The sequence below is a fragment of the Ovis aries genome, chromosome 12 (genome assembly GCF_016772045.2).
Source record: "Ovis aries strain OAR_USU_Benz2616 breed Rambouillet chromosome 12, ARS-UI_Ramb_v3.0, whole genome shotgun sequence".
Classification (NCBI taxonomy): Eukaryota; Metazoa; Chordata; class Mammalia; order Artiodactyla; family Bovidae; genus Ovis; species Ovis aries.
Window position 1 is genome coordinate 18,964,595 of NC_056065.1, and position 26,084 is coordinate 18,990,678.

The 26,084-nt window shown below is 35.7% G+C and overlaps 1 protein-coding gene and 1 non-coding gene across 2 annotated transcripts in view; one reads left to right on the forward strand and one right to left on the reverse strand.

The window, feature by feature from the left end:
• USH2A (usherin) overlaps nt 1–26,084 on the reverse strand; it is a 983,289-nt gene that overhangs the window by 849,019 nt on the left and 108,186 nt on the right. Inside the window, exon 5 of the mRNA XM_060396021.1 lies at nt 25,948–26,080. Within this exon, the coding sequence (XP_060252004.1) occupies nt 25,948–26,080 (133 nt within the window). The remainder of the gene's footprint in view (nt 1–25,947; nt 26,081–26,084) is intronic.
• TRNAS-GGA (transfer RNA serine (anticodon GGA)) lies at nt 16,738–16,809 on the forward strand. Its single transcript has one exon. It is a non-coding gene; the product is annotated as a tRNA-Ser (tRNA).

Here is a 26,084-nt window from a genome sequence, read left to right on the forward strand (position 1 = left end):
GTAATATTTAGTCCCAAAACATGAATACTAGTTATAAATCTAACAAACAAAGGTTATGCCTGCTGATTAAAGTTCAAAATAATGATGAGACAAATTACACAGTGTGATCAGGAATGGCAAAGTAAGAACAACTGAAGATTCTGCCATAAAAGCAATGATAACACTAACAAAGAATGTCAAATCAACTTTTCTAAAACGATGGAAATTGACTAAAGATTTGCAAACATCCAGGGGTGGGGGTGTGTTTTTGTGGGTGAATAACAATAAGAATAGCTTATTTTGTGGCATTTTATCTTTCTCAATTGCCATCCTCCTCTCAATCACTCAATGGTTAATCTTGATATTGGATATTCTATGATCACAGCGAAAAATAGCAGCCTAGCATCCACTGGAGGAATGAGAGTGGCGTTGGAGCTCCTTGAAAGCCTTAATCTCAGAAAACTGTCATTATTTAGTCTGATAAGTAAGTAAGTAAAGTCACTCAGTCGTGTCCGACTCTTTGTGACCCCGTGGACTGCAGCCCACCAGGCTCCTCAGTCCATGGGATTCTCCAGGCAAGAGTACTGGAGTGGGTTGCCATTTCCTTCTCCAGGGGATCTTCCTGACCCAGGGATCGAACCCGGGTCTCCCACGTTGGAGGCAGACGCTTTAACCTCTGGGCCACCAGGGAAGCCCCTAGTCTGATAGTGGTACTATAAAAACCCCACATGAAATTACTCAGAGCTTGGTCATTTCTTTTCATACTGTTCATGGCATTCTGAAGGCAAGAATATTAAAGTGGTCATCATTCATCCTTCAGACATAGACCATGTTACATTCATCATTCTGTCACTCTACCATGCCATCCCATCCATCTGTGGATGGCCCCAGTACATCTCAGAACATTCAAATGGGCTCATGTGTATATGTACACAGCTTTCGCTGATGGACAAGGCTGTGGCTCCAGTGTGATCAGTCTGGTTATGTTTTGCTGGGTCATGGTAGATTTTGTGGAATCTTGAGTGGCTGTACCATGCCCTCTGATGGCAGATTTTGGATAGCCATTCTGACTGAAGTGGGATTTTGGAGTGATGTTGAGCAGAGCTGATGGAGAAATGGACCTGGAGTTGAGCTGCATCAGTTGCTTCAATGTGTCAGCTTATAGTTTCCTTTGTTGCATTTTAATTTTTAATTAGATCCCATTTTGTCTGATTGAATGGGGCAGGATTCCCAGTGTTCCTCTCCACCATGACCCCAGGATGGCCACTGAAGGATAATGGCAACCTCCTTCAAAAGTCCCTTGCACACACTGCTGCACTCAGTGCCCCTGACCCTGCAGCAGGCGACTGCCAACTCACACCTCTGCCAGAGACTCCTGGACACTCATGGGCATATCTGGGTCAGCCTCTTATGGGGCCACTGCTCCTTTCTCCTGGGTCCTGGTGTGCACAAGGTTTTGCTGGTGCCCTCCAAGAGTCAGTTTAAGTTCTGTGTAAGTTCAGCAGGTCTAGGGTGGGGTTAATGGCAACCTCCTCCAAGAGGGCTTATGCCATACCCAGGTCTGTTGCACCCAGAGACACTGCCCCTGTGGCAGGCCACTGCTGACCCACACCTCCACAGGAGACACTCAGACACAGTTCTGGCTGATATACCCATTTGAATGCAGAGTTCCAAAGAATAACAAGGAGAGATAAGAAAGCCTTCCTCAGCAATCAATGAAAAGAAATAGAGGAAAACAGTAGAATGGGAAAGACTAGAGATTTCTTCAAGAAAATCAGAGATACCAAAGGAACATTTCATGCCAAGTGAAAGTGAAGTCGCTTAGTCATGTCCAACTCTCTGTGACCCCATGGACTGTAGCCTACAACACTCCTCTGTCCATGGGATTTTCCAGGCAAGAGTACTGGAGTGGGTTGCCATTTCCTTCTCCAGAGGATCTCTCCAACCCAGGGATCAGACCTGGCTCTCCCACATTGTAGGCAGATGCTTTACCATCTGAGCCACCAGGGAAGTCACTTTTCATGCAAAGGTGGGCACAATAAAGGACAGAAATGGTATGGATCTAACAGAAGCAGAAGATATTAAGAGGAGGTGGCAAGAATATACAGAACTATACAAAAGAGATCTTCATGACCCAGATAACCACAATGGTGTGATCACTCACCTAGAGCCAGATATCCTGGAATCAAAGTCAAGTGGGCCTTAGGAAGTATCACTATGAACAAAGCTAGTGGAGGTGATGAGATTCCAATTGAGTTATTCCAAATCCTAAAAGATGATGCTGTGAAAGTGCTGCACTCAGTATGTCAGCAAATCTGGAAAATTCAGTAGTGGCCACAGGACTGCAAAAGGTCAGTTTTCATTTCAGTCCCAAAGAAGGGCAATGCCAAAGAATGCGCAAACTACCACACAATTGCACTCATCTCACACACTAGCAAAGTAATGCTCAAAATCCTCCAAGCCAGGCTTCAAGAGTACATGAACTGTGAAATTCCAGATGTTCAAGCTGGATTTAGAAAAGGCAGAGGAATCAGAGATCAAATTTCCAAAATTCACTGGATCATTGAAAAAGCAAGAGAGTTTCAGAAAAACATCTATTTCTGTTTTATTGACTATGCCAAAGCCATTGACTGTGGATCACAACAAATTGTGGAAAATTCTGAAAGAGATGGAAATACCAGATCACCTCCAGAGAAATTTGTATGCAGGTCAAGAAGCAACAGTTAGAACTGGACATGAAACAACAGACTGGTTCCAAATGGGGCAAGGAGTACGTCAAGGCTGTATATTGTCACCCTGCTTATTTAACTTATATGCAGAATACAACATGTGAAATGACAGGCTGGATGAAGTATAAGCTGGAATCAAGATTGCCGGGAGAAATAACAATAACCTCAAATATACACATGACACTGCCCTTATGGTAGAAAGCAAAGAACTAAAGAGCCTCTTGATGAAAGTGAAAGAAGAGAGTGAAAAAGTTGACTTAAAACTCAACATTAAGAAGACTAAGATCATGGCATCTGGTCCCATCACTTGATGGCAAATAGATGGGGAAACAATGGAAATAGTGACAGACTTTATTTTGCAGGGCTCCAAAATCACTGCAGATGGTGACTGCAGCCATAAAATTAAAAGACACTTGCTCCTTGGAAGAAAAACTATGACCAACCTAGACAGCATATTAAAAAGGAGAGACATTACTTTGCTGACACAGGTCCATCTACTCAAAGCTATGGTTTATCCAGTAGTCATGTATGGATGTGAGAGTTGAACTATAAAGAAAGCTGAGCGCTGAAGAATTGATGCTTTTGAACTGTGGTGTTGGAGAAGACTCCTGAGAGTCCCTTGGTCAGCAAGGAAATCTGATCAGTCAATCTTAAAGGAAATCAGTCCTGAATATTCACTGGAAGAACTGATGCTGAAGCTGAAACTCTAATATTTTGGCCACCTGATACAAAGAACCAATTCCTTGGAAAAGACCTTGATACTGGGAAAGATTGAAGGTGGGAGGTGAAGGGGATGACAGGATGAGATGGTTAGATGGCATCACCAATGCGATGGACATGAGTTTGAGTAGGCTCTGGTAGTTGGTGATCGACAGGGAAGTCTGGCATGCTGCAGTCCAGGGGGTCACAGAGAGTCTGACATGACTGAGGAACTGAACTGAACTGGGATGTTTGTTGAAAACAATCAGTGGCAACTGCTTAACATTATAGCTGCCTAAGGCAACAATAACAGCTTGGGAAAACAACAAACAAACAAAAAAGAGATAAAAGCTGAGAAATGACACATCCATAGGGGGCTTTGCAAAGATTTCCTGGGAATCTAGAAAGCCATGCTCATACAAAGGAGTATGTATATGTCCAGGAACATGTACATCCCCAAAAGACATTTGAGTAGAACTTAAACTTTCACCTCTCTTTGACCTTGTAATTCTATACAAGCAGTAAATGGTGACTAAAGAAGAGTGCTAATCTGTCTGACTGAATGTTAAAGGTATATTGCAACAGACTAACAGAGCCCTCAAAAGAGACTAAAAAGATTATTGGCTCTAAGAATTTATGAAAACCTCTTCCATTATTGGCTCATATGGTAAAGAATCTGCCTACAGTGCAGGATACACGGGTTTGATCCCTGTATCAGGGAGATCCCCTGGAGAAGGGCATGGCAATGTACTCTAGTATTCTTGCCTGGAGAATCCCATGAACAGAGGAGCCTTGTGGACCACAGTCCATGGGAAGCAGACATGACTGAACGACTAATACAACAGAGTGCATGCTCACAAGTGCTAACTGAACAGAGAGTTCAGTGACCATACATGACAAAAACTGTGCATTTTATATAATTTGTTAGGAAAGTCACTTAACAAGCAAACAGCAGCAAAACATCTTGGGGAAGGACAGACTCTGAGTTTTGTGTCTGCTACATTATACTATCTAAAATGCCCAGTTTTCAACAAAAAATATGACACATGCAAAGGGACAAGAAAGTTCGGCTGATAAACAGTTGAGGGGAAGTGGTCATAGAAGTTAGGCCACTTAAAAGCCCATACATTACACTTACTAGACAAAGACTTTAAATCAACTATTTAAACATGTTCAAAACACTGAAGGAAACCATATCTAGAGAACCAAAGTATCAGAATGATGTCTGAGCAAATAGAAAAGATGATTACCTGAGACAGAAATTATCAAAAAAGAAAAACTCACTAAAGGGACTCAACAGCAGATACAAATGGGCAGAAAAAGCAGTGAACTTAAAAATAGGTCAACTGAGATTAGTCTGCAGAATAGAAAGAAAAAAATATACAAAAATTAACCAGAACTTCAGGGACTTGTGGGATCCCCACCAAGTATACAAATATGACCATAATACTAGCCCCATGAGAAGAAAGAATGAAAGGAGCAAGAAAAATATTTAAAGAAATAATCACTAAACCTCCTCAGATTTGATGAAAACCATTAATGTATACATCCAAGAAACTCAATTAACTTCAAGAAGGACAATTCAGAAAACTGTACACAATATTTCATAATCAAACAGCTGAAACACAAACAGAAATTTATGAAAGCACCAGGAGAGAAATGATCCATCTATACAATGTATCTTCAATAAGATTAACAAGATTTCTCATCAGAAACCATACAGGCCAGACGATAGTGAGATGACATATTTAAAGCACCAAAGAAAAAAGAAAAGAATATCAACCAAAAATTATCTTTCCTGAAAAACTATTCATAAAAAATGCAGGACAAATGAAGAAATTCCAAAATAAACAGAAACTGAGACAATGATTTATAGACTTAATTAATGACTTACAGGCCTAATTTATAAGTACCAAAGGAAGTCTTCAGATTGAATGAAAGGACACTAGACAATAATTCTAGTCCATGTAGAGAAATAAAGAACACCTTCAAAAGTAACAACATAAGCATAAATATTATTTAAATATTTTATTTACAATTCTTTTTTAATTAAAAAGAGAAATGCATTAAACAATAATTATAAATCTGTGTTAACAACATAATTTGAATGATAATAACAAGGAGGATAAAAACAAACAAAAAATAAGCACAAAGTTCGAGTATACTATTGAAATTAAGTTGGTATTAATTCAAGCTAGATTATTATAAGTTAAGATGCAACTGTGATAATCTGGGAGACTACTAATAAAATAACAAATATAGTAAAAAGAATAATAAGAGGATTAAAATGGTATACTCAAAAACCTCTATTTAACACAAAAGAATACGTGAACAAAAGAGGCATAAGCCTTAGAAAACAGAGAGCAAAGTAATATTACAAAGTTAACTACCTTACCATAATTGCATTAAATGTAAATGGTTTAAATACAATAAAACATAGATTTGCAGAATGGAAAACCAAAAGATAAATATGATTTAACTATATGCTTTCTACAATGGACAAGCTTAAGGAAACAAATAGTTTGATAGTTAAAAAATAGAAAAAGACATATATCACATAAACTGTAACCAACATATGCCCAATAATAAATAGGTCAAAGAGGACATCACAAGCAAATCAGAAAATCCTTGAGACAAATAAAAATGAATATATAACTCATTCTATGAGTTTCAGGTAAAACAATGCTTAAAGTGAAATATATAACTATAATCATATTTATTAATAAAGAAAATTTTCCAATCAATAAGCCTAGGCTTCTACCTTAAAAAACTAGAAAAAAAAAGGAAACTCAATCCAAAGCATACTGAAATAAGTCAATTATTAAGATTAGACACAAATGAAATATAGAATTTAAAACAATCAAGAAAACCAGAAAGAACAAAAATTGTTGTTGTTTTTTTTAATGAACAGCATCTTTGACAAGTCTTCAGGTATACACACAAAGAAAAGTGGAGACAAGACTCAAATTAGTAATATCAGGAATGAAAGAGGGGACATTGCAACCGACCTTACAGACAAGAAAAGATGACAAGGGAATCCCTGAAAAACGTGTGCCAAAATTAGGTAATCCAGATCAAAGGGACCAATTTCTAGAAAGATACAAACTACTGAAACTGACTCAAGAAATAGATATCATCACCAACAAACTACCAGAGCTCATCAATGAATTCAATAATTCATTGCAGGTTATATTAATATAGAGAAATCTGTTGCAGTTGAATACACTAACAATTTTAAAATGACAAAACCACCCAAATAACCTACAGATTCAGTTCAGTTTAGTCGCACAGTTGTGTCCAACTCTTTGCGACCCCATGGACTGCAGCATGCCACCACCAACTCCTGGAGTTTACTCAAATTCATGTCCATTGAGTCAGTGATGCCATCCAACCATCTCATCCTCTGTTGTCCCCTTCTCCTCCTGCCTTCAATCTTTCCCAGCATCAGCATTTTTTCAAATGAGTCAGCTCTTTGCATGAGGTGGCCGAAGTACTGGAGTTTCAACTTCAACATCAGTCCTTCCAATGAACATTCAAGACTGATTTCCTTTAGGATGGACTGGTTGGATCTCCTTGCAGTCCAAGGGGCTTTCAAGAGTCTTCTCCAACACCACAGTTCAAAAGCATCAATTCTTTGGTGCTCAACTTTCTTTATAGTCCATCATAGTCAACAAAAGAGTCTGAAATGCAGTTACTTGGATGCAGTCTCAAAAATGACAGAATGATCTCTGTTTCTAAGGCAAACCATTCAATATCACAATAATCCATGGGTCGGGTCTATGCCCCAACCAGTAATGCTGAAGAAGCTGAAATTGAATGGTTCTATGAAGACCTATAAGACCTTCTAGAACTAACACCCAAAAAAGATGTCCTTTCATTATAGGGGCCTGGAATGCAAAAGTAGGAAGTCAAGAAACACCTGGAGTAACAGGAAAATTTGGCCTTGGAGTAAAAAATGAAGCAGGGCAAAACCTAATAGAGTTCTGCCAAGGGAATGCACTGGTCATAGCAAACACCCTCTTCCAACAACACAAGAGAAGACTCTGCACAAGGACATCACCAGATGGTCAACACTGAAATCAGACTGATTATATTCTTTGCAGCCAAAGATGGAGAAGCCCTATACAGTCAGCAAAAACAAGACGGGGAGCTGACTGTGGCTCAGATCATGAACTCCTTATTGCCAAATTCAGACTCAGATTGAAGAAAGTGGGAAAACCACTAGGCCATTCAGGTATGACCTAAATCAAATCCCTTACAATTATACAGTGGAAGTGAGAAACAGATTTAAGCAATTAGATCTGATAGAGTGCTTGGTGAACTATGGACAGAGGTTCATGACATTGTACAGGAGACAAGGAGCAAGACCATATCCAAGAAAAAGAAATCCAAAAAAGCAAAATGGCTGTCTGGGGAGGCCTTACAAATAGCTGTGAAAAGAAGAGAAGCGAAAAGCAAAGGAGAAAAGGAAAGATATACCCATCTGAATTCAGAGTTCCAAAGAACATCAAGGAGAGATAAGAAAGCCTCCCTCAGTGATCAGTGCAAAGAAATAGAGGAAAACAATAGAACAGGAAAGACTAGAGATCTCTTCAAGAAAATTAGAGATACCAAGGGAACACTTCATGCAAAGATGGACTCAATAAAGGACAGAAATGATATGGACCTAACAGAAGCAGAAGATATTAAGAAGAGGTGGCAAGAATACACAGAAGAATTGTACAAAAAACATCTCCATGACTCCAGAGATCTTCACGACCCAAAAGATCTTCATGACCCAAAAGATCTTCACGACTACAGATTCAATGCAATCCCAATCCCAAACAATCTACAGATTTAATGCAATACCAATGACTTTTTTTTCCATACAAACAAAATAATTCTAAAATTTGCAAGGAAACACAAAAGACTCCAAATAGCTAAAACATTACTGAGAAAGACCCAGAAGTCTCATGCTCCCTGATTTCAAACCATACTATAAAGCTACAGTAATCAAAATAGTATGATATCGGCACAAAAACAGACATAGATCAATGGATTAGAATAAAGAACGTAGTGAATACAGGCAATTACTCTGTGGAAAAGGCGGGAAGGGCATAAAATGGGGAAAAGTCTCTTTAACAAATGGTATTGTGAGAAGTGGACAACTACATGCAAAAGAATCAATCTGGACTACTATTACATTATGCACAAAAATAAATTCAAAATAGATTAAAATTTTTAATATAAGACCTGAAACCATATAACATCTAGAAGAAAGAATAGGTGTGTTCTCTTTGACATTGGTCTTCATAATTTTTTTGTTTGATATGCATCCTTGGGTAGAGAAAACAAAGCAAAACTAAGCAAACAAGACTACATCAAACTAAAAAGCTTTTGCACAGAGAAGGAAACCATCGTTAAAAGTAAAATGCTAAAACAAGAAAATTCTGTAAGGCAATTATCCATCAATATAAAAATAAATTAAAAAGAAAAAAAAAAGGAAAGTGCCACCGAGTAAATGAGAGAAGATATCTGAAAATGATATATGTAAGTGCTTAATATTAAAAATAAATAACTCATATAATTCCACAAACAAATAACCCAGTTGAAAAATGGTCTAAGTAGACATTTTTACAAGGAAGATACACAAATGGCCAACAGCCAGATGAAAGATGATGAACATCATCAGGAAAATGCAAGTCAAAACCATAGTAAGGTATTACATCATATTTGTCTAAGTAGCTATTATCAAAACACAACAAATAACAAATGTTGGCAAGGAGAAAAGGAAAACCCTCACTGCTGGAAATGTAAACTGGTGCAGCCACTATGGTAGAATATGGTTATTCCCCCAAAATTTAAAAATATAACTATTGTATGATCTAGCAGTATCATTCCTCAGTATTTATCCTAAAAAGCATAAGCACTAATTAGAATAGATATATGCACCTATATTTTCATTGTAACATTATTTATAATAGCCAAATAAGGAAGCAACCAAAATGTGTATCAATAGATGAATGGACAAAGAAGATGAGGTATATATACACACATACACAGAATATGGAGTATTACTCAGCCATAAGAAATAAAATCCTGTCATTTGCAAAAACAAGGATGAACTCAGAGGATATGAAATAAACCAGAAAGAGAATGGCAAGTAGTATATGATTTTACTTAAATTTGAAATCTAAAAAACAAAACAAATGAACAAATATAAAAAACACAAACAGACTTATAGATGCAGTGAAATGGGAGGCAGAAGGAGGAAGAAATAAATAGGTGCAGGAGATTAAGAGGAAAAGCTTTTAGTTGCAAAGTAAATGAGTTACAGGTATGGAATGTACAGTGTGGGAAATATAGTGAATAACTGCATAATATCTTTGTGCGGTGATATATGGTAACTAGATTTCTTGTCATGATCATTTAAAACACAAAATTTTTGAATCACTAAGTTGAGTAACAGGAGCTAACATAGTGTTATAGGTCTACGATATTTTTAAAACAAATTTATAGAAAAAAGATCAAATGTATGGTTAAGAGAGAGGGAATAGGGTAGAGGGGAGGGGGAAGGAGATGCAGACAATCAAAAGGTATGAACCTCCAGGTGTAAGTACTAGTCATATAATATACAATATGATGAATTTAATTAACACTGCTGCATATCATACACAGAAGCTGTTAAGAGAGTAAATCTCAAGAGCTATCGTAAGAAAACATTTTTTTCTATTTAAGTTTTATACCTATATAAGTTGATGGATGTTCACCAAAACTATTGTAAAAATCACTTCATTATGCATGTAAATGAGATCATTGTGCTGTATACCTTAAACAGCGCTGTATGTCTGTTATATCTTAGTAAAACTGGAAGAAACAAAATCAAATATAATAGTGAATGAAAAAAGAAGAAACAGATATTCTTAATACAGCTATAATAAAAAAAGGAGATTTATTTAGTTTAAAAAAAGTTATTCTCCACAAAGAAAATCCAGGATCCATGTCTTCACTAAATACTTATAAACATTTAAGAGAAACAATGGGGACTTCCCTGGTAGCCCAGTGTCTGAGGTGCCACACTCTCAATGCAAAGGGTCTGGTTTGATCCCCAGTCAAGCAACTAGATCCCTGATACTGCAACTGGAAGATTCCCCAAGTTACAACTAAGACCCAGTACAGTCAAATAAATAAAATAAACAGGAAAAATGTGAAGCCTTCACAAGCTCTCCCAAAAAATATAAAAGGTAAAAACACTTCACATTGAAGTTTGACAGAAAACAATGGAATTCTGTAAAACAATTATCCTTCAACAAAAAATAAATTAATTTTTAAAAAAACACTTCCCAAATAATTCTATGAAGTTATCTTACCCTGTTACCAAAAGCAATAAAAACTATACAAGTAAAGAAAGTTACAGATCAATGTCTTATGAATATATATCTTCAAAAAAAATACTAGTAAACCAAATTCAACTTCATAAATACAGGATTATACACCACAAGCAACTGGGATTTAGTTAGGAGATTCAAGGTTCATTCTACATATGAAAACTAAATAAGGCACAACCTGATAGAATAAAGGACAAAATACAAATGATATCTCCTTAGACGCAGGAAAAAGGCCTTTGTCAAATGCCAACATTTTCATTAGAAAAACACTCAGTAAACATTGAAAAAGAGATAATTCTTCATATAAGAAAGGGAATTTAGAAAAATCCATAGCTAACATCACATTCGAAGGTACAATACTACTTTTCTGCCATGTCTGATATCCACATTTGCCACTTGTAGTAAATATCGTTCTGTAGGTAATTAACCAGGACAATTAAGCAGCGAAAAGAAGGGGTTTCCAATTATAAAGGAAGAAGTAAAACAAACGTGTACCAGGAGAAACACATGTTAACTGTGAAATTTCATAAATTATAAGAAGAAAATTCTCAACATGGAAATAACATGTGCCTTTATTCATAAAATGGAATATTAATAAAGCATGTCAAATGAATGAATTATACTTCAAAATTAAAAATACTCAAATTTTACAGATGGCCCAAGATGAAGCAACTTTTATAAATTTTAACATGAAGATAATAGCATGTATTATATTATTTAAGTATACCTATATACATATTAACTTAAGGTTGAAATAGTTAATATTTGACAATCTTTAGTCTATAAAACTCAGAGAAGGCAATGACACCCCACTCCAGTACTCTTGCCTGGAAAATCCCATGGACGGAGGAACCTGGTAGGCTGCAGTCCATGGGGTCGCTAAGAGCCGGGCACGACTGAGCGACTTCACTTTTGCTTTTCACTTTCATGCATTGGAGAAGGAAATGGCAACCAACTCCAGTATTATTGCCTGGAGAGTCCCAGAGATAGAGGAGCCTAGCGGGCTGCCGTCTAAGGGGTTGCACAGAGTCGGACACGACTGAAGCGACTTAGCAGCAGCAGCAGCAGCAGCAGCAGCAGCAGCAGCAGCAGCAGTCTATAAAACTGGCAATTTTACAAGGTATAAAAAAATATCTCATAAGGTAGAAAAATGACACAAGAATAATAAATGTGAATACAGAATGGGAGAGAGGTTTAAGAACCTTTCGATAGTTCAAGGCCATAAATGACCATTACCTAGAAAACTCACTGGCATAACAAAAATTTCTATTTTAGAAAGTTAGATGTTATTAAACATGCTACAGTCAAATGAATGGAAGTAGCAACAAGTTATTAAGACTAGATCTGTCCTTGTGACCCAAAACAATTTTAGAATTAGAACTGGAAGTATAATGATTGGAACAGTTGCCTTTAAATAGAGATACCTACTCATAGGCTAAAAGGAAGACAATTAATGTGAATTTTTATTTTTTAAAAAAACCTAGTATGATAGCATACTGAGAATCTTCATTTCTGAAAATAACAAAGCTTAAAGATTGAGCATTTTGACAATACCATCAATGATTCACATATGTGAGAAAAAAGCCTGCCAACGCAATAGAAAAAAAATAAATCTGCGTCCATCCCAAAAAGACTTAGATAACCTCCTTTCCTCATTTCTATCAAAAGTTCTAACTGAATTAAAATTATGCATGATGGGGGTCAGGTTAATTACCTAATTTCTATTTACTTCAGTGTGACACAAAAGAAAACATTGTACTCTGAATCCAATTATAAAAGCAAATAAAAAAAAAAGTCTAGAACTTTAAAAATGATGGCTCTAGAATGGAGAGTCAAAGAAGCTTGCTCTTTTATTTTTTTAATGCTCACAATGGTAAGGGCTTTATGCCAGAAAATTTAGAATGTATTTTGTGTTTCTGTTATTGTTAATGTTGCTTTTAGGTAGTAGTAGCAAAAAGATAAGAATATACTCCAGCTGTCATGGAACTGTAAGAAAGAAAATAAAGATTTAAATAAAATGTCATTGCAGACAACAATAACAAAAAAAACAAGCATTCCATATAGAGTCAGATATGATTAATATATGTGTATTATACAATTACACAATATATACATTATAATAAAATTCCTTGATTGAGGAAAATTTGAAAATTCACCTCTAGAATTGGTAGCTAAAATCAATCAAAGGCAAGGTATTATCCTGAACAAGTAACAGATGACTACAAAATATTCAAATTAATCATCAACCCCTAGAAGGTAAAAGTTTGAGCTGAATGAAGAAATAACCAATGGTTCAAGTGTCGTAAGACAGAAACTGCTCCACAAAATCAAGAAACAGAAAAAGGCCACTAGTGAGTTGAGATAATCTAACAACAAGGGTTCAGAATCCTCAAAAAATTTCAGTGTTAAATATTGGCAGTGAATAGATTTCAGGAAGACCAAAGAAAACTTATGTATAAGTTAAAAAATATAAAGTTAGGGTCCACAAAAGCCAAAAATCTCCAGGAAAAATTAGAAGAGGTAACAATAAGGTCAATTCCCAAATACTACCAAAATAATCTTTGGGGCTAAGTAATAGGTACCTCCCTTGACCAGAATGCCAGAGACCAGCCATGGTTAAGAACCAAGAGAGGTGCAGAGTTAAGCAAAGAGTTGGTCAAAAAAAGAAAATGTTCTATCAAGTGTTACAGTAAGAGTTGTATTTCCACCTGTGCTTCAGGTATAGAAAGTTGAAACCATCACTTTAGCTATCAAACAACCAAAGTAAGCCAGATAAGCTATAAAATCATTTTTTAAACCATCAGAAAGTAAAGAACACAGAAAAATTTAATAAATTCTAAAAAGTAACAAGTCTTTCACAGAAGAGTTGAGACATACAGCTGTTCTCATCCCTAAGAGAAAAGTGAGAAGTAGCAGAATCAGTTATAGAAAAAGAAGACAGCAGCCCCTCCTAGCACCAGAGGGAGTCTGCATCCATCCTAATTCTGTCCTCAAACATCTGAAACCAGCGGTGAACTAAATTATATTACAGCTGAAATAAAGCTCAAGTCCACATCAATTTCAAATAAGTTTGATGCTGCTCTCCTCCTTTCCTCCTCCCACGCACTGCCAACACACACACTCCAGAGGCCTAATAGAACCAGAAGTGCTCTTTTCTCTGGAGGTAACTATTATTTACCTGGCTTTCCTGATGGCTCAGATGGTAAAGAATCCAGCTGCAATGCAGGAGATATGGGTTCAGTACCTGGGTCGGGATGATTCCCTGGGGTAGGAAATGGTAACTCACTCTAGGATTCTTGTCTGGAGAATTCCATAGACAGAGGAGCCTTGTGGGCTACAGTCCATGGGGTCACAAAGAGTCAGCTATGACTGAACAACTAACACACACAAACACATGTCTATCTCTTCCATTCCCTTACACAAAATGTCTAGCACACAATAAAAACATTTTAAGACACAAGAAACAGCAAGAAACACAGCATCACACACACACACAAAAGTCAAGACATGGCTCAGATGTTCCACAATATTCTAGTCATTCAGTTGTATCTGACTCTTTGTGACCCCATGGACTATACAGTCCATGGAATTCTCCAGGCCAGAATACTGGAGTGGGTAAAATTTCCCTTCTCCGGGGATCTTCCCAACCCAGGGGTCAAACCCAGGTCTCCCACATTGCAGGTAGATTCTTTACCAGCTGAGCCACAAGGGAAGGCCCAGATGTTGGAATAATCCAAATATCTAAGGCAAAAAATACCAAGAGATCTAGTGGAAATGGTGACAATATGTGTGTAAAGATGAGGGAATATGATGAGCAGACAGATGGAACCTACAAAAGAGTTATCAAATGGAAATTTTAGAGATGAGAAGTTTGTTATTAAAAAATGAAGAATTTTCTAGATAAGCTTAAGAGCAGCCTAGATACAAAAAAGAAATTAATAATCAGTGACTATTAAGACAAATCAATATAAAGTATCCAAACAGAAATGCTAAAAATAAAAAAGAGTATGTGAAAAAAAGCAAACAAAAACGTGCCCTACATCTGTGGAATACTAGTCATGCTCTAACATAAACATAATTGAAGTCCTAGAGAAAGAGGAGAAAGAATATGGAATGGAAAAAAAAAAAAAGAAGAAGAAAGAAAAGTTTAAAGAGATAATTATCAGAACTTCCAAAAGTAGTGAAAACATCAATTTACATATGCAAGAATCTGAGCAAATCTCAACTAGGATGAATACTATGAAAACTACGTCCAGTCAATTTAATTAAACTATTAACATCAAAGGGAAAATTTTCAGCAACAAGAAAAAAATGGCATATACCCTACAAAGGAATATTAATATGAATGATGGCTGATTACTCATCAAAAAAAAGAAGGCAGGAAGACAGTGAAAAAACAATCTTTAAACTTCTAAAAAAAATTATAATTAACAATGTATAATTCTATATCCAGTGAAAATATCTTTCAAAAGTAAAGACAAATTAAAGACATTTTTCATAAAGCTGAGAGAATTTGTTCCCACTGGCCAAACTATAAACAATGAAGAAGGCAGTCCTTCAGGCTGAAAAGAAATAACACCAGATAGACTTCAGGATTTGCAAAAAAAAAACAAAAACAAAAAACAAAAAAAACAATGAAGAAGAGTACCAGAGAGGACTAATTTTTGAAGAGAGAAAGAACTTATTTTGTGGAGCTTACCTACACAAAATATAGCTGTTTTAAACATATTATATAGCACTGTACTAAATTAAAAATTTTTTCTTGCTCACCCTAGGAAAATTTTTATTTTGAGCCAAAAATTGAATGTCGGCCAGGACCATTATTTTGAGATACTTAAATTTCACAAAGTCAATAAGAGTAATACCTAAATTATTATAACATTAATATTTATAATAGCAAACTTTTATTGGATACCAAACATAAACCAAGTATATATTATTTAAAAGTTTTACAGTTGCTTTGAAAACTATATCAAAAACACATGTTATAGATGAACAAACAAATTAGGAAACTGGATTGAGAAGTTAAATTTTTTGCCAAAGTCACTTGGCTTTTAAGAAGCAAAGCCAGATTCAAACTGAAAACAAGTACCTTGCTTCTCAGGCACTAATTATTATAGCAATAATAATTTCTATGTACAGTGAGTTCAATATCCAGTGCAAATTTGCACTTCCTCAACCTATGTTAAAGTAAGATTATATTATACTTTATGCTCATTCATTTTTCATATTATAACACTTCATGAATGTGTTGCCAAGTCTTGACCAACAGACATTTCATTTCTCTTAATAATACACACTTTTCCATTGAAGGCACAAATAATCATTTATTTAATCAATTCTCTTTTGAAGTTTCTAACTGGTTCCAATTATCTGCTACTTTAAGTAATTCTACAATTAACGTTTCATATACATATTTAAAGCCTTATTTAATCATATTCTTGAGAGATATGTCCTGGAAGGAGAACACTTGGATGACATAGCTTTCATATTTTTACTTTTCATAGCTTGCCAGTTTATTGCAAACTCTTCCCAACACTAGTATTCTCTTTTTTATTCCCAGCCAAACTATACACACTGCTTGGATGATAAGCAAACAGTGATGATAAGCAAAAAATGATCAGCACTGTTTGAATTTTAAATTCTCAGTCAGATGCTTCAATATTTTTGCTTTACTGTTTCTGGCCAGGATATCATGCTAATAAAAATCTTCAATATGCCAGGATTATGAAAACATTTCCTTTTACTGTCCTCTACTATCTCATGATTATATATTTCACATTTAAATTTTAATTCATCTGCAGCTTTTATTTAATATGATTGCAAGGTACACATTTAAATTATCTTTTTATTTTTGTAACATAGTTGGTCACTTGTCCTAATAGCATTGCTAGATATCTCTTCTGCAATGCTCTGAAACTCCTTCATCCTTAATTAAACTCCTCTACAGCATTATATGGGCTTCCCTGGTGGCTCAGAGGTTAAAGCATCTGCCTGGAATGCAGGAGACCCAGGTTCGATACCTGGGTCGGGAAGATCCCCTGGAGAAGGCAATGGCAACCCACTCCAGTACTCTTGCTTGGAGAATCCCATGGAGGGAGGAGCCTGGTAGGCTACAGTCCATGGGGTCCCAGAGAGTCGGACACGACTGAGCGACTTTACTTACTTTACAGCATTATATGGGCTTTCCTGGCAGCTCAGATGGTAAAGAGTCTTCCTGCAATGTGGGAGAGTCAGGTTCAATCCCTAGGTTAGAATGATTCCTTGGAGAAGGGAATGGCTACCCATTCCAGTATCTTGCCTGGAGAATTCCATGGACAGAAGAGCCTGGCAGGCAATAGTCCATGGGAGTAACAGAGTCAGACACGACTGACTAACACGTGTTTGTTTTCTTAATACCTTTATAGACCTTGTTCCTATAGTCTGTTTCCATTCCATTCACCTGTCTCAGTTCATCAATTTCTACATTTTTCTATTTCTTTACTTTTTACCTAATGAAAAACAAGAATTCTCTCAGAAAAATTTTAGTATTATCTCCAGCTAAACTAAAAGGAAAACTGACTTTCCATACATAGCTGAAGATAGAAATGTTATTGATAACCTTTGGGACAATAGTAGAAATAAAAATAGTATTCCAACTCCAGAAAGAACAAGCAGGTGAATGAAGATACAATGCCTAGAAAATACGGAATGGAACGGAAGTTGGCATTAGCATTAGGTGATTATCTTTTTCTTCCTTGTATATTTGCTTTCACAGCTATACAACAAAAGTTTACTGATTCCTTAATGACCAGTAATCTTAAGAAAGTATACATGCTTTTAATGGCTTAATGTAGAGAAGCCAACATTTAAAAAGAAATTAGAACTCTGTTGATAAGAGTTCAGAAATTACTCTGAAAAACTGATTTATGTGATTTTTTACTTTTAAATCCAAAATTTGCAGGGCTATTATAGTTTATGACCACAGTGACTTTAAAGACTGTTTATAATTACATGGCTGTTACCACAACTCCTCTTCGTTTTCTGCCCAACTGAAGGAATTAAAATAAATATACGAGTGGAACAAACTGTACTTAAAAAGGAACTGACACATTGGTTGATATGGAAGGTCTAAGCTGTTTCTATTTGTATATTTAAAAATCAGCCAAAGCAAATCAGATGTCTGAGCACACACACTCATACTCATCCCATTAATACAGATATAGAACCCAGGAAAAACAATTCATATGGTCCATTGACTAATTTCCTAGGGGAGGCAAAGACAAGGCCCACAGCAACAGAAAGTGTCATTGGCAACCTACAATATTTTTCTTGAAAGTTATGCTAGTTGGAGATGAGACTCAAAGAAAAGGCTTTCTAGCCGCCAACACTCACATGAAGCTGTCGCTTCCTGGGTACAGAAACAGGAAACAAGGTAAGCCTAACCAGAGAAAGAAAGAAAAGCCATCTTGATTTCCTGTAGACCTTCGTTTGATATGCTTGTGATTGAGGCAGTATCTGTTCCAAAGCAGAGACAGCCGGCCCAGTACTGCATGAGAGCACCTTTAATTCAGCTTACGGTAATCTCTTGCACAATTACCTCTCCTGAATGAAACCATCTTGGATGTAGACAAAAGTATGGAGGACAGTGACTTAATTTTTTGATTAAAAAAGGGAGCAAGGGAGAGAAAGAAAATGATTTATAATAAGTCCGTGGGAACATTCTGTACCTATCTCTTTTCTGATTAGAGAGGTGGCATGGAGCCTGGCTCATTAGGCAGAAGTAATGAGCCAGTCTACCTGCCATCTCTAATTAGAGAAAAGATACAGTAGGTACAACCATACCTAGAGATTGATGGGAAAAAAGATAAAAATTATTTTTAAATATCTTTTCCTCCTGTAGTTCTCCAATGCCAGAACTTGAGGAGGAAAACTATATTAAAAACTTAGTAACACTGGAAATAAACACTTTCCCAATTATGTGCTTTCTAATCAGAAGTCAAATTTCTTTTTTTTGCAGTTTAAAACAAATAACATATTCAGCCCACACTGTCCTTTGGAATCATTAATTCAACATTTAGTATATTGAAATAGAATAGAAGCAAGTCATTTCAACCCCACAGTGCAGAGTGGACAAATTTATGGCACTATCGAATACTTTGAGCAACATTTGGTGCAATAAAACACTTTTAGAAGTGCTAATGGGAATTAAATATTGAAATAAGGCTCACAAGATTTAATGTGTTATTAAGAATTTCTGCATGCAGAGTACTTTATAAAATTTCTCAATAATACTAATTACTCAAACCAAGTTTCTAAATATATAGGTTCCTTAAAATGTTACTTCATGGAAGTTTAGCTTGATCTAAGAGAATATATAAATTAAAATAATGGAGTCATTTATAGACATTTTCCTTTGGATCTCTCAACAATTCTATGGAAAGTAATTGCTATGTTCACTTCACAATAAGAAAATAGATCTTCAAAGAGGTTAATAATAGCTACCACTTATTAAAATTTACTGTATGATAAGAATATATTCTATATATACACTAATACATATAATTCTTATAATATCCCTATAAAATATTTATTAAAATATAATTTAACAAATTAGAAACCTTAAAGGGATACCTTAGATCAAAGGTAAACAAATAGATTGAATTCAACCCTAAATTTGTTTGGCACCAGAGCTTGGAAATTTAACCAGTGTTTTAGAGTGTATTTTGAATATTTAAGTATCTATACATTTTTCCTTAAGTTAAATAACTATATAAATCAGGTCATGGGGAAAAATTAACATTTTGCATTATTTCAAAGTTAATTATAACAACACCTATAAATATCTATGTGACAACTCCATGACCAGTTAGGCATTTACTGCAAACATTTGAAAAGATTTGAGTGCCTGCTATGTATAAATGATAGGACTGTATAACTATCAGAATTTAAATTCAGCAAGATCATTGAACTTAAAGTCAATATAAAAATTGATGGTAATTTTATATAATAGAAACAAAACTAGAGAATAAAGTTTCAAAACAGTATTAAGTGAAACTGAATCTTAAAAAAAAAAAAAGGACAAAAAAAACCACACAGGACTAAGTCCTACAAATATGAATGAGATCACTATTTAGAAAACTAAAAATATTGCTGGGAGAAATTAAGGAATATATGCTGCTCATGGATTGGAGGACTTGACATTCTCTACACATCTATTCTTGCAAAATTGAGTTAAGGATAAATTCCCACAAAATTTTGTGAAAATCGAAAAACTTTCTAAAATTCATATAATAGCCAAGACAATCTTGAAAGATTTAAAAAAATTGGAGAAATTAAATCCTTCTAGACAGTAAGAACTCTTATGAGGCTAAAAAAAATGAAAACTAAATGTTTTAACTATACGTATGGGCAAACAGGGAGAAGGCAATGGCACCCCACTCCAGTACTCTTGCCTGGAAAATCCCAAGGACGGAGGAGCCTGGTAGGCTGCAGTCCATGGGGTCGCTAAGAGTCAGACACAACTGAGCGACTTCACTTTGACTTTTCACTTTCATGCATTGGAGAAGGAAATGGCAACCCACTCCAGTGTTCCTGCCTAGAGAATCCCAGGGATGGGGGAGCCTGGTGGGCTGCCATCTATGGTGTTGCACAGAGTTGGGCACGACTGAAGCGACTTAGCAGCAGCAGTATGGGCAAACAGATCACTGAAACAAAATAGGGAGCTCAGGAACTCACTGCCTTCATGTAACAGGGATGTAATTTGTGACAAAGCTGCCATTGCAAAGTAGTGGAGAAGTGATGAAAATGTTTCAGAGTTAATTAAAATTCCAGGTGGGGAAGAAAATAGAATCTTGACTCCTACTTCATACTATACCCAAAAATCAACAGCATGCTTGGGGCTGGTGCATGGGGATGACCCAGAGAGATGTTATGGGGAGGGAGGTGGGACGGGGGTTCATGTTTGGGAACGCATGTAAGAATTAAAGATTTTAAATTTTAAAAAAAAAGAAAAAAATAAATTTGAGACGCAAAATAATATCACTTTTAAAATAAAGCACAGGAGAACATTTTTAGAGATTTTGGGTGTTCTCCTACACTTTATATTTTCAGGGCTTGCAAAGATATTCTAAACATCACATAAAAAGTATTCAGTTCAGTTCAGTCACTCAGTCATGTCCGACTCTTTGCGACCTCATGAAGTTTAAAATAAACATAAATTGGACTTCACTGAAATTAAGAACTTCTGTTGATCAAAGGAAACTGATAGTATTAGCTGTAACTCAGAAGGTTATATTTGAAGTCCATTTATCTCTCAAAGAATTCAAATACAAAATATTAAATTCCTCCATTGTGGCTCAGTGGGTAAAGTGTCTGCCTCCAATGTGGGAGACTCGGGTTCAATCCCTGGGTCGGGAAGATCCCCTGGAGAAGGAAATGGCAACCCACTCCAGTACTCTTGCCTGGAAAATCCCATGGACTGAGAAGCCTGGTAGGCTACAGTCCATGGGGTCGCAAAGAGTCGGACACGACTGAGTGACTTTCTCTTCCCTTCCCTATAAAAAAGACAAGCCATTCAACTAAAAATTAGCAGAAACTTATATAGGTAGTTCACAAAAGAGAATAACCATGGCCAAGAAGCATATGAAAATGTTCTCAATACCATCAATCATCAGAAAATGCACCATAAAGCCACCATAATGGCAAACAACAGTAATGTATGAGAATATTAAGTGTCGGTAAGGACATGGAACACCAACATTCTCAAACATCATTGGTTAAAATACCCACTTTGAAAAAGTAAATAAGTATTTCCTAAAGCTTAAAGAAATAGCAGCACACTATAGAGATATATCTTATTGGTATAGTGCTTAGAAAAGAAATCATACACAAGAGTACTCACTTGCATGATTTAAAGCGCTTGAACATTCAAGAACAGCCAACACTAATTTATGCTGATAGAGGTTTCTCTACTGACACTTTGTTTCCCTTTAGAGCTGGTATTCACCAGGAGTGTTTGAAATCCAGGAACTGTTTGATAACTTTTTCTGGATGAGAATTATACAAGTATATATACAGATTAAAAATTCATAAAGCTGTATCCCTTAATATTTATGTATTATGTTGCATGAATGTTTTTGCCTTGACTAAAATATAAGAGAATATTTTTTAATTTCTATAATGAAAAGTTATGACTATCTAAAAGCTAGAAAAAAGATGTGTAATATATTATTAACATTAATGAGCTTTTACAAATAAGATTTTCCAGAGTATAAATATGAATATACAATATCAATAAGGAATTCATAAATGACATGCAAATTATCCAGACATATGTAGAAAGCTACTTAATCTCACTAATGGCAAAATAATTCTAAGGCAGGTTCCAAAAATACTTTTTGGTGAGAAGAATGGCAAAAGTGAAAAGAAAAAAAGGATTATTTGTCAGGTTAGTTAGTGTTTAAGACAAATACTTATATTTTTAAATAAGGTTGTAAATTTTCATAACCTTATGAGGTAATGAGGTAATCTGTCCTTATGCTTTAGGGTAATCATTCTCATATGTATTAAAATATAAAATGACCATTTCAACCTATCTAACTTCTATCAATTTAGGTTAGCAAAATAATTATAATTAACAACAGCAGTGCATATTAATATAGTTTAGTATACACAAGGCACAGTTTTCATTCATTCATTCAACAAATATGGAACAACTACTAAGAACCAGATGCTGGAAAAACAGTACTGTTTTCTATGACATAGCCTCATTTGATCCTCATCATGAAACTGTAATATCATCACCATCATGATTTTAAATTCAAGATAACTCTAGCTTAGAGACATAAAAATTTATTTCAGGTCACATGGCTAGTAAGCAGAGAAATGGGACTTGAAAACTGACACCAAAGTAAAAGGTCTTAAGGAATTGCACAGACAATTGCTCAAATGCACATATATGTGTATGCATAATAGATATAGACACAAATATAATATATAAATATATATAGTGTTGTCAATCAGATAGCTGCTAATAATTTTGAAATAATAGAAGTAATCTATTAATAAGATTGTGTTTACTCATTATTAGAGAAATGCAAATCAAAACCACAATGAGGTACCACTTCACACCAGTCAGAATGGCTGCGATCCAAAAATCTGCAAGCAATAAATGCTGGAGAGGGTGTGGAGAAAAGGGAACCCTCCTACACTGTTGGTGGGAATGCAAACTAGTACAGCCACTATGGAGAACAGTGTGGAGATTCCTTAAAAATTGCAAATAGAACTACCTTATGACCCAGCAATCCCACTTCTGGGCATACACACCGAGGAAATCAGAATTGAAAGAGACACATGTACCCCAATGTTCATCGCAGCACTGTTTATAATAGCCAGGACATGGAAACAACCTAGATGTCCATCAGCAGATGAATGGATAAGAAAGCTGTGGTACATATACACAATGGAGTATTACTCAGCCATTAAAAAGAATTCATTTGAATCAGTTCTGATGCGATGGATGAAACTGGAGCCGATTATACAGAGTGAAGTAAGCCAGAAAGAAAAACACCAATACAGTATACTAACACATATATATGGAATTTAGGAAGATGGCAATGACGACCCTGTATGCAAGACAGGGAAAGAGACACAGATGTGTATAACGGACTTTTGGACTCAGAGGGAGAGGGAGAGGGTGGGATGATTTGGGAGAATGACATTCTAACATGTATACTATCATGTGAATTGAATCGCCAGTCTATGTCTGACGCAGGATGCAGCATGCTTGGGGCTGGTGCATGGGGATGACCCAGAGGGATGTTGTGGGGAGGGAGGTGGGAGGGGGGTTCATGTTTGGGAATGCATGTAAGAATTAAAGATTTTAAAATTTAAAAATAAAAAACAAAAAAATAAAATAAAATAAAATAAAATAAAATAAGATTGTGTTTAAAAAGTTTTGATTACAGCTATACAACTGTGCACAATGCAGTCATTTTAAATGAGAAGGCATATTAAAATGTTTCTCATAACATTTGGAGGGGAAGTATTTATTTCTAGAAGGCTCAGAGAAAGCATATGTATGATAATTTCATTTTTGGAAAATTATTATATTTATAACCACATCTCTAGCTATATGTACAAAAATGGTGGAAGGTTATAAGAAAATTAACTCTCTCTATCTATAAAGGTAAAAATAAGGAAAATCCTTCCTATTTTGTAGAGTTTAATGTTGTTTAGTTTTTCTTATAATGATCATTTACTGTTTAATAATATAAAGCAATTAATATTCCCATTTTTAAGTATAGGCAATTTTGTAGACCAATGTGCTAGTTACTGCAAGAGAATTCTAAATTCAGCTTCTGTTCTTTTCAGGATATGACACTATCTTCTTAAAACTATATGGCCTATTTTCAGGGTAGAAAGATATGAACACTATCAACCTAGTTTATTCCATGTTGACTGTTCCATTATTTTCCAGTTTCTATCTAGTATTCTAAGTTCTACTGTAACAAGTCATATAATAAAATCCAAACCATAAAAAGGAAGAAGAAAATATAGCTTAAGAAGAAATACAGATGGCCAATAGGAACATGAAAAGGTACTCAAATCGCTAATTCTTAGAGAAATGAAAATCAAAACTACAATGACTTACCACCTTATGCCAGGCAGAATGGCCACCAATTTTAAAAATCTATAAATAGCAAATGCTGAAGAGGGTGTGGAGGAAAGGGCACCCTCCAACACTGCTGTGAGTGGAAATCGATGCAGCCACTGTGGAAACACTTTCCCTTTTCACGTTTATGCATTGGAGAAGGAAATGGCAATCCACTCCAGTGTTCTTGCCTGGAGAATCCCAGGGATGGGGGCGCCTGGTGGGCTGCCATATGGGGTCGCACAGAGTCGAACACAACTTAAGCGACTTAGCAGCAGCAGCAGCAGCAGAAAATCAAAACCAGAATTACCATATGATTGAGCAATTCCACTCCTGGTCATATATCCAGACAAAATACAATTCAGAAAGATATATGCACCCCTATGTTCATAGCAGCATTATTCACAACAGCCTAGACATGGAAACCAACGAAATGTCCATTAACAGATGAATGGTTAAAGAAGAGGTGGTACCTATATACAAGAGCATGCTACTGCACCGAACAAAAGAATGAAAGAATGTCATTTGCAGCAACATTGATGCAACTAGAGTATCTGAAGTAAGTCAGAGAAAGACAAATGCCATAAAATATCACTTGTATGTGGAATCTAAAATTTAACACAAATGAACCTATCTATGAAACAGAAACAAAATCAGAAACACAGAAGACAGACTGTAGTTGCCAAGGGGGAGGGGAGCGGGAGAGAGGTGGATTGGGAATCCAGGGTTAGCAGATGCAAACTGGTACATATAGAATGGATAAATGACAAGATTCTACTGTATAGCAAGGGAAAGATATCCAATATCCTATGATAACCATAATGGAAAAAATACAAAAAAGAATGAATATATATATATATATATATATATATATGTAACCAAGTCACTCTGCTGTAGAATAGAAATTAATACAACACTGTAACTCCACTTTACTTCGATAAAAATAAACTTTAAAAATACAGTTTATTACATATTGTTCTTACTTTGAAAAAATAATGATAAAGACATTTTAAAGATTCTCTGATATAGTGGGTTAAATAATGGCCTTCAACAAATAAGACTACCTGCAATTGTGACTTTATTTGGAAAAAGAGTCTTTGCAGATGTAATTAAGGATGTCGAGATGAGAAAATACTGGATTAGGCTGTGACCTAAATCTGATCACAAGTGTCTTTAAAAGAGAAGGGGAGATGAAGAGAAGGCCAGGTGAAGATGGAGGCAAAGACTGAAGTTATATATTAATAGCTACAAGCCAAGGAACACTAAGTATTGCTAGAAGCCCCCAGAAAGAGAGCGGCATGGAATGAACTCCCCCTCAGAACTTCCAGAAGAGGCCAACACTGAGGTCTTGATTTCAGACTTCTACACTCCAGAACCACAGGGGAATGAACTCAGCTTTATTATTACTGTCACCCAAGTGGTGCTAATGTATTACAGAAGCCCTAGGAAACAAATACACCTGGGTATTTTGAAATATTTTTGACACATTTTTCAAGGAACAATTAAATAAACCAAATAATTTTCTGAAATCTAAACTTACCATTTAAGCTCTGTCCTATTTGCATAGCACCAGAGGCAAAATCTGTAACTGAACCACTTAGAGTTCTTGCATCAAAAGCTGCATTATCCTTTTCCAAACCATTGATGAAGAAACTGATTTTTGTCTGATGTACCTGT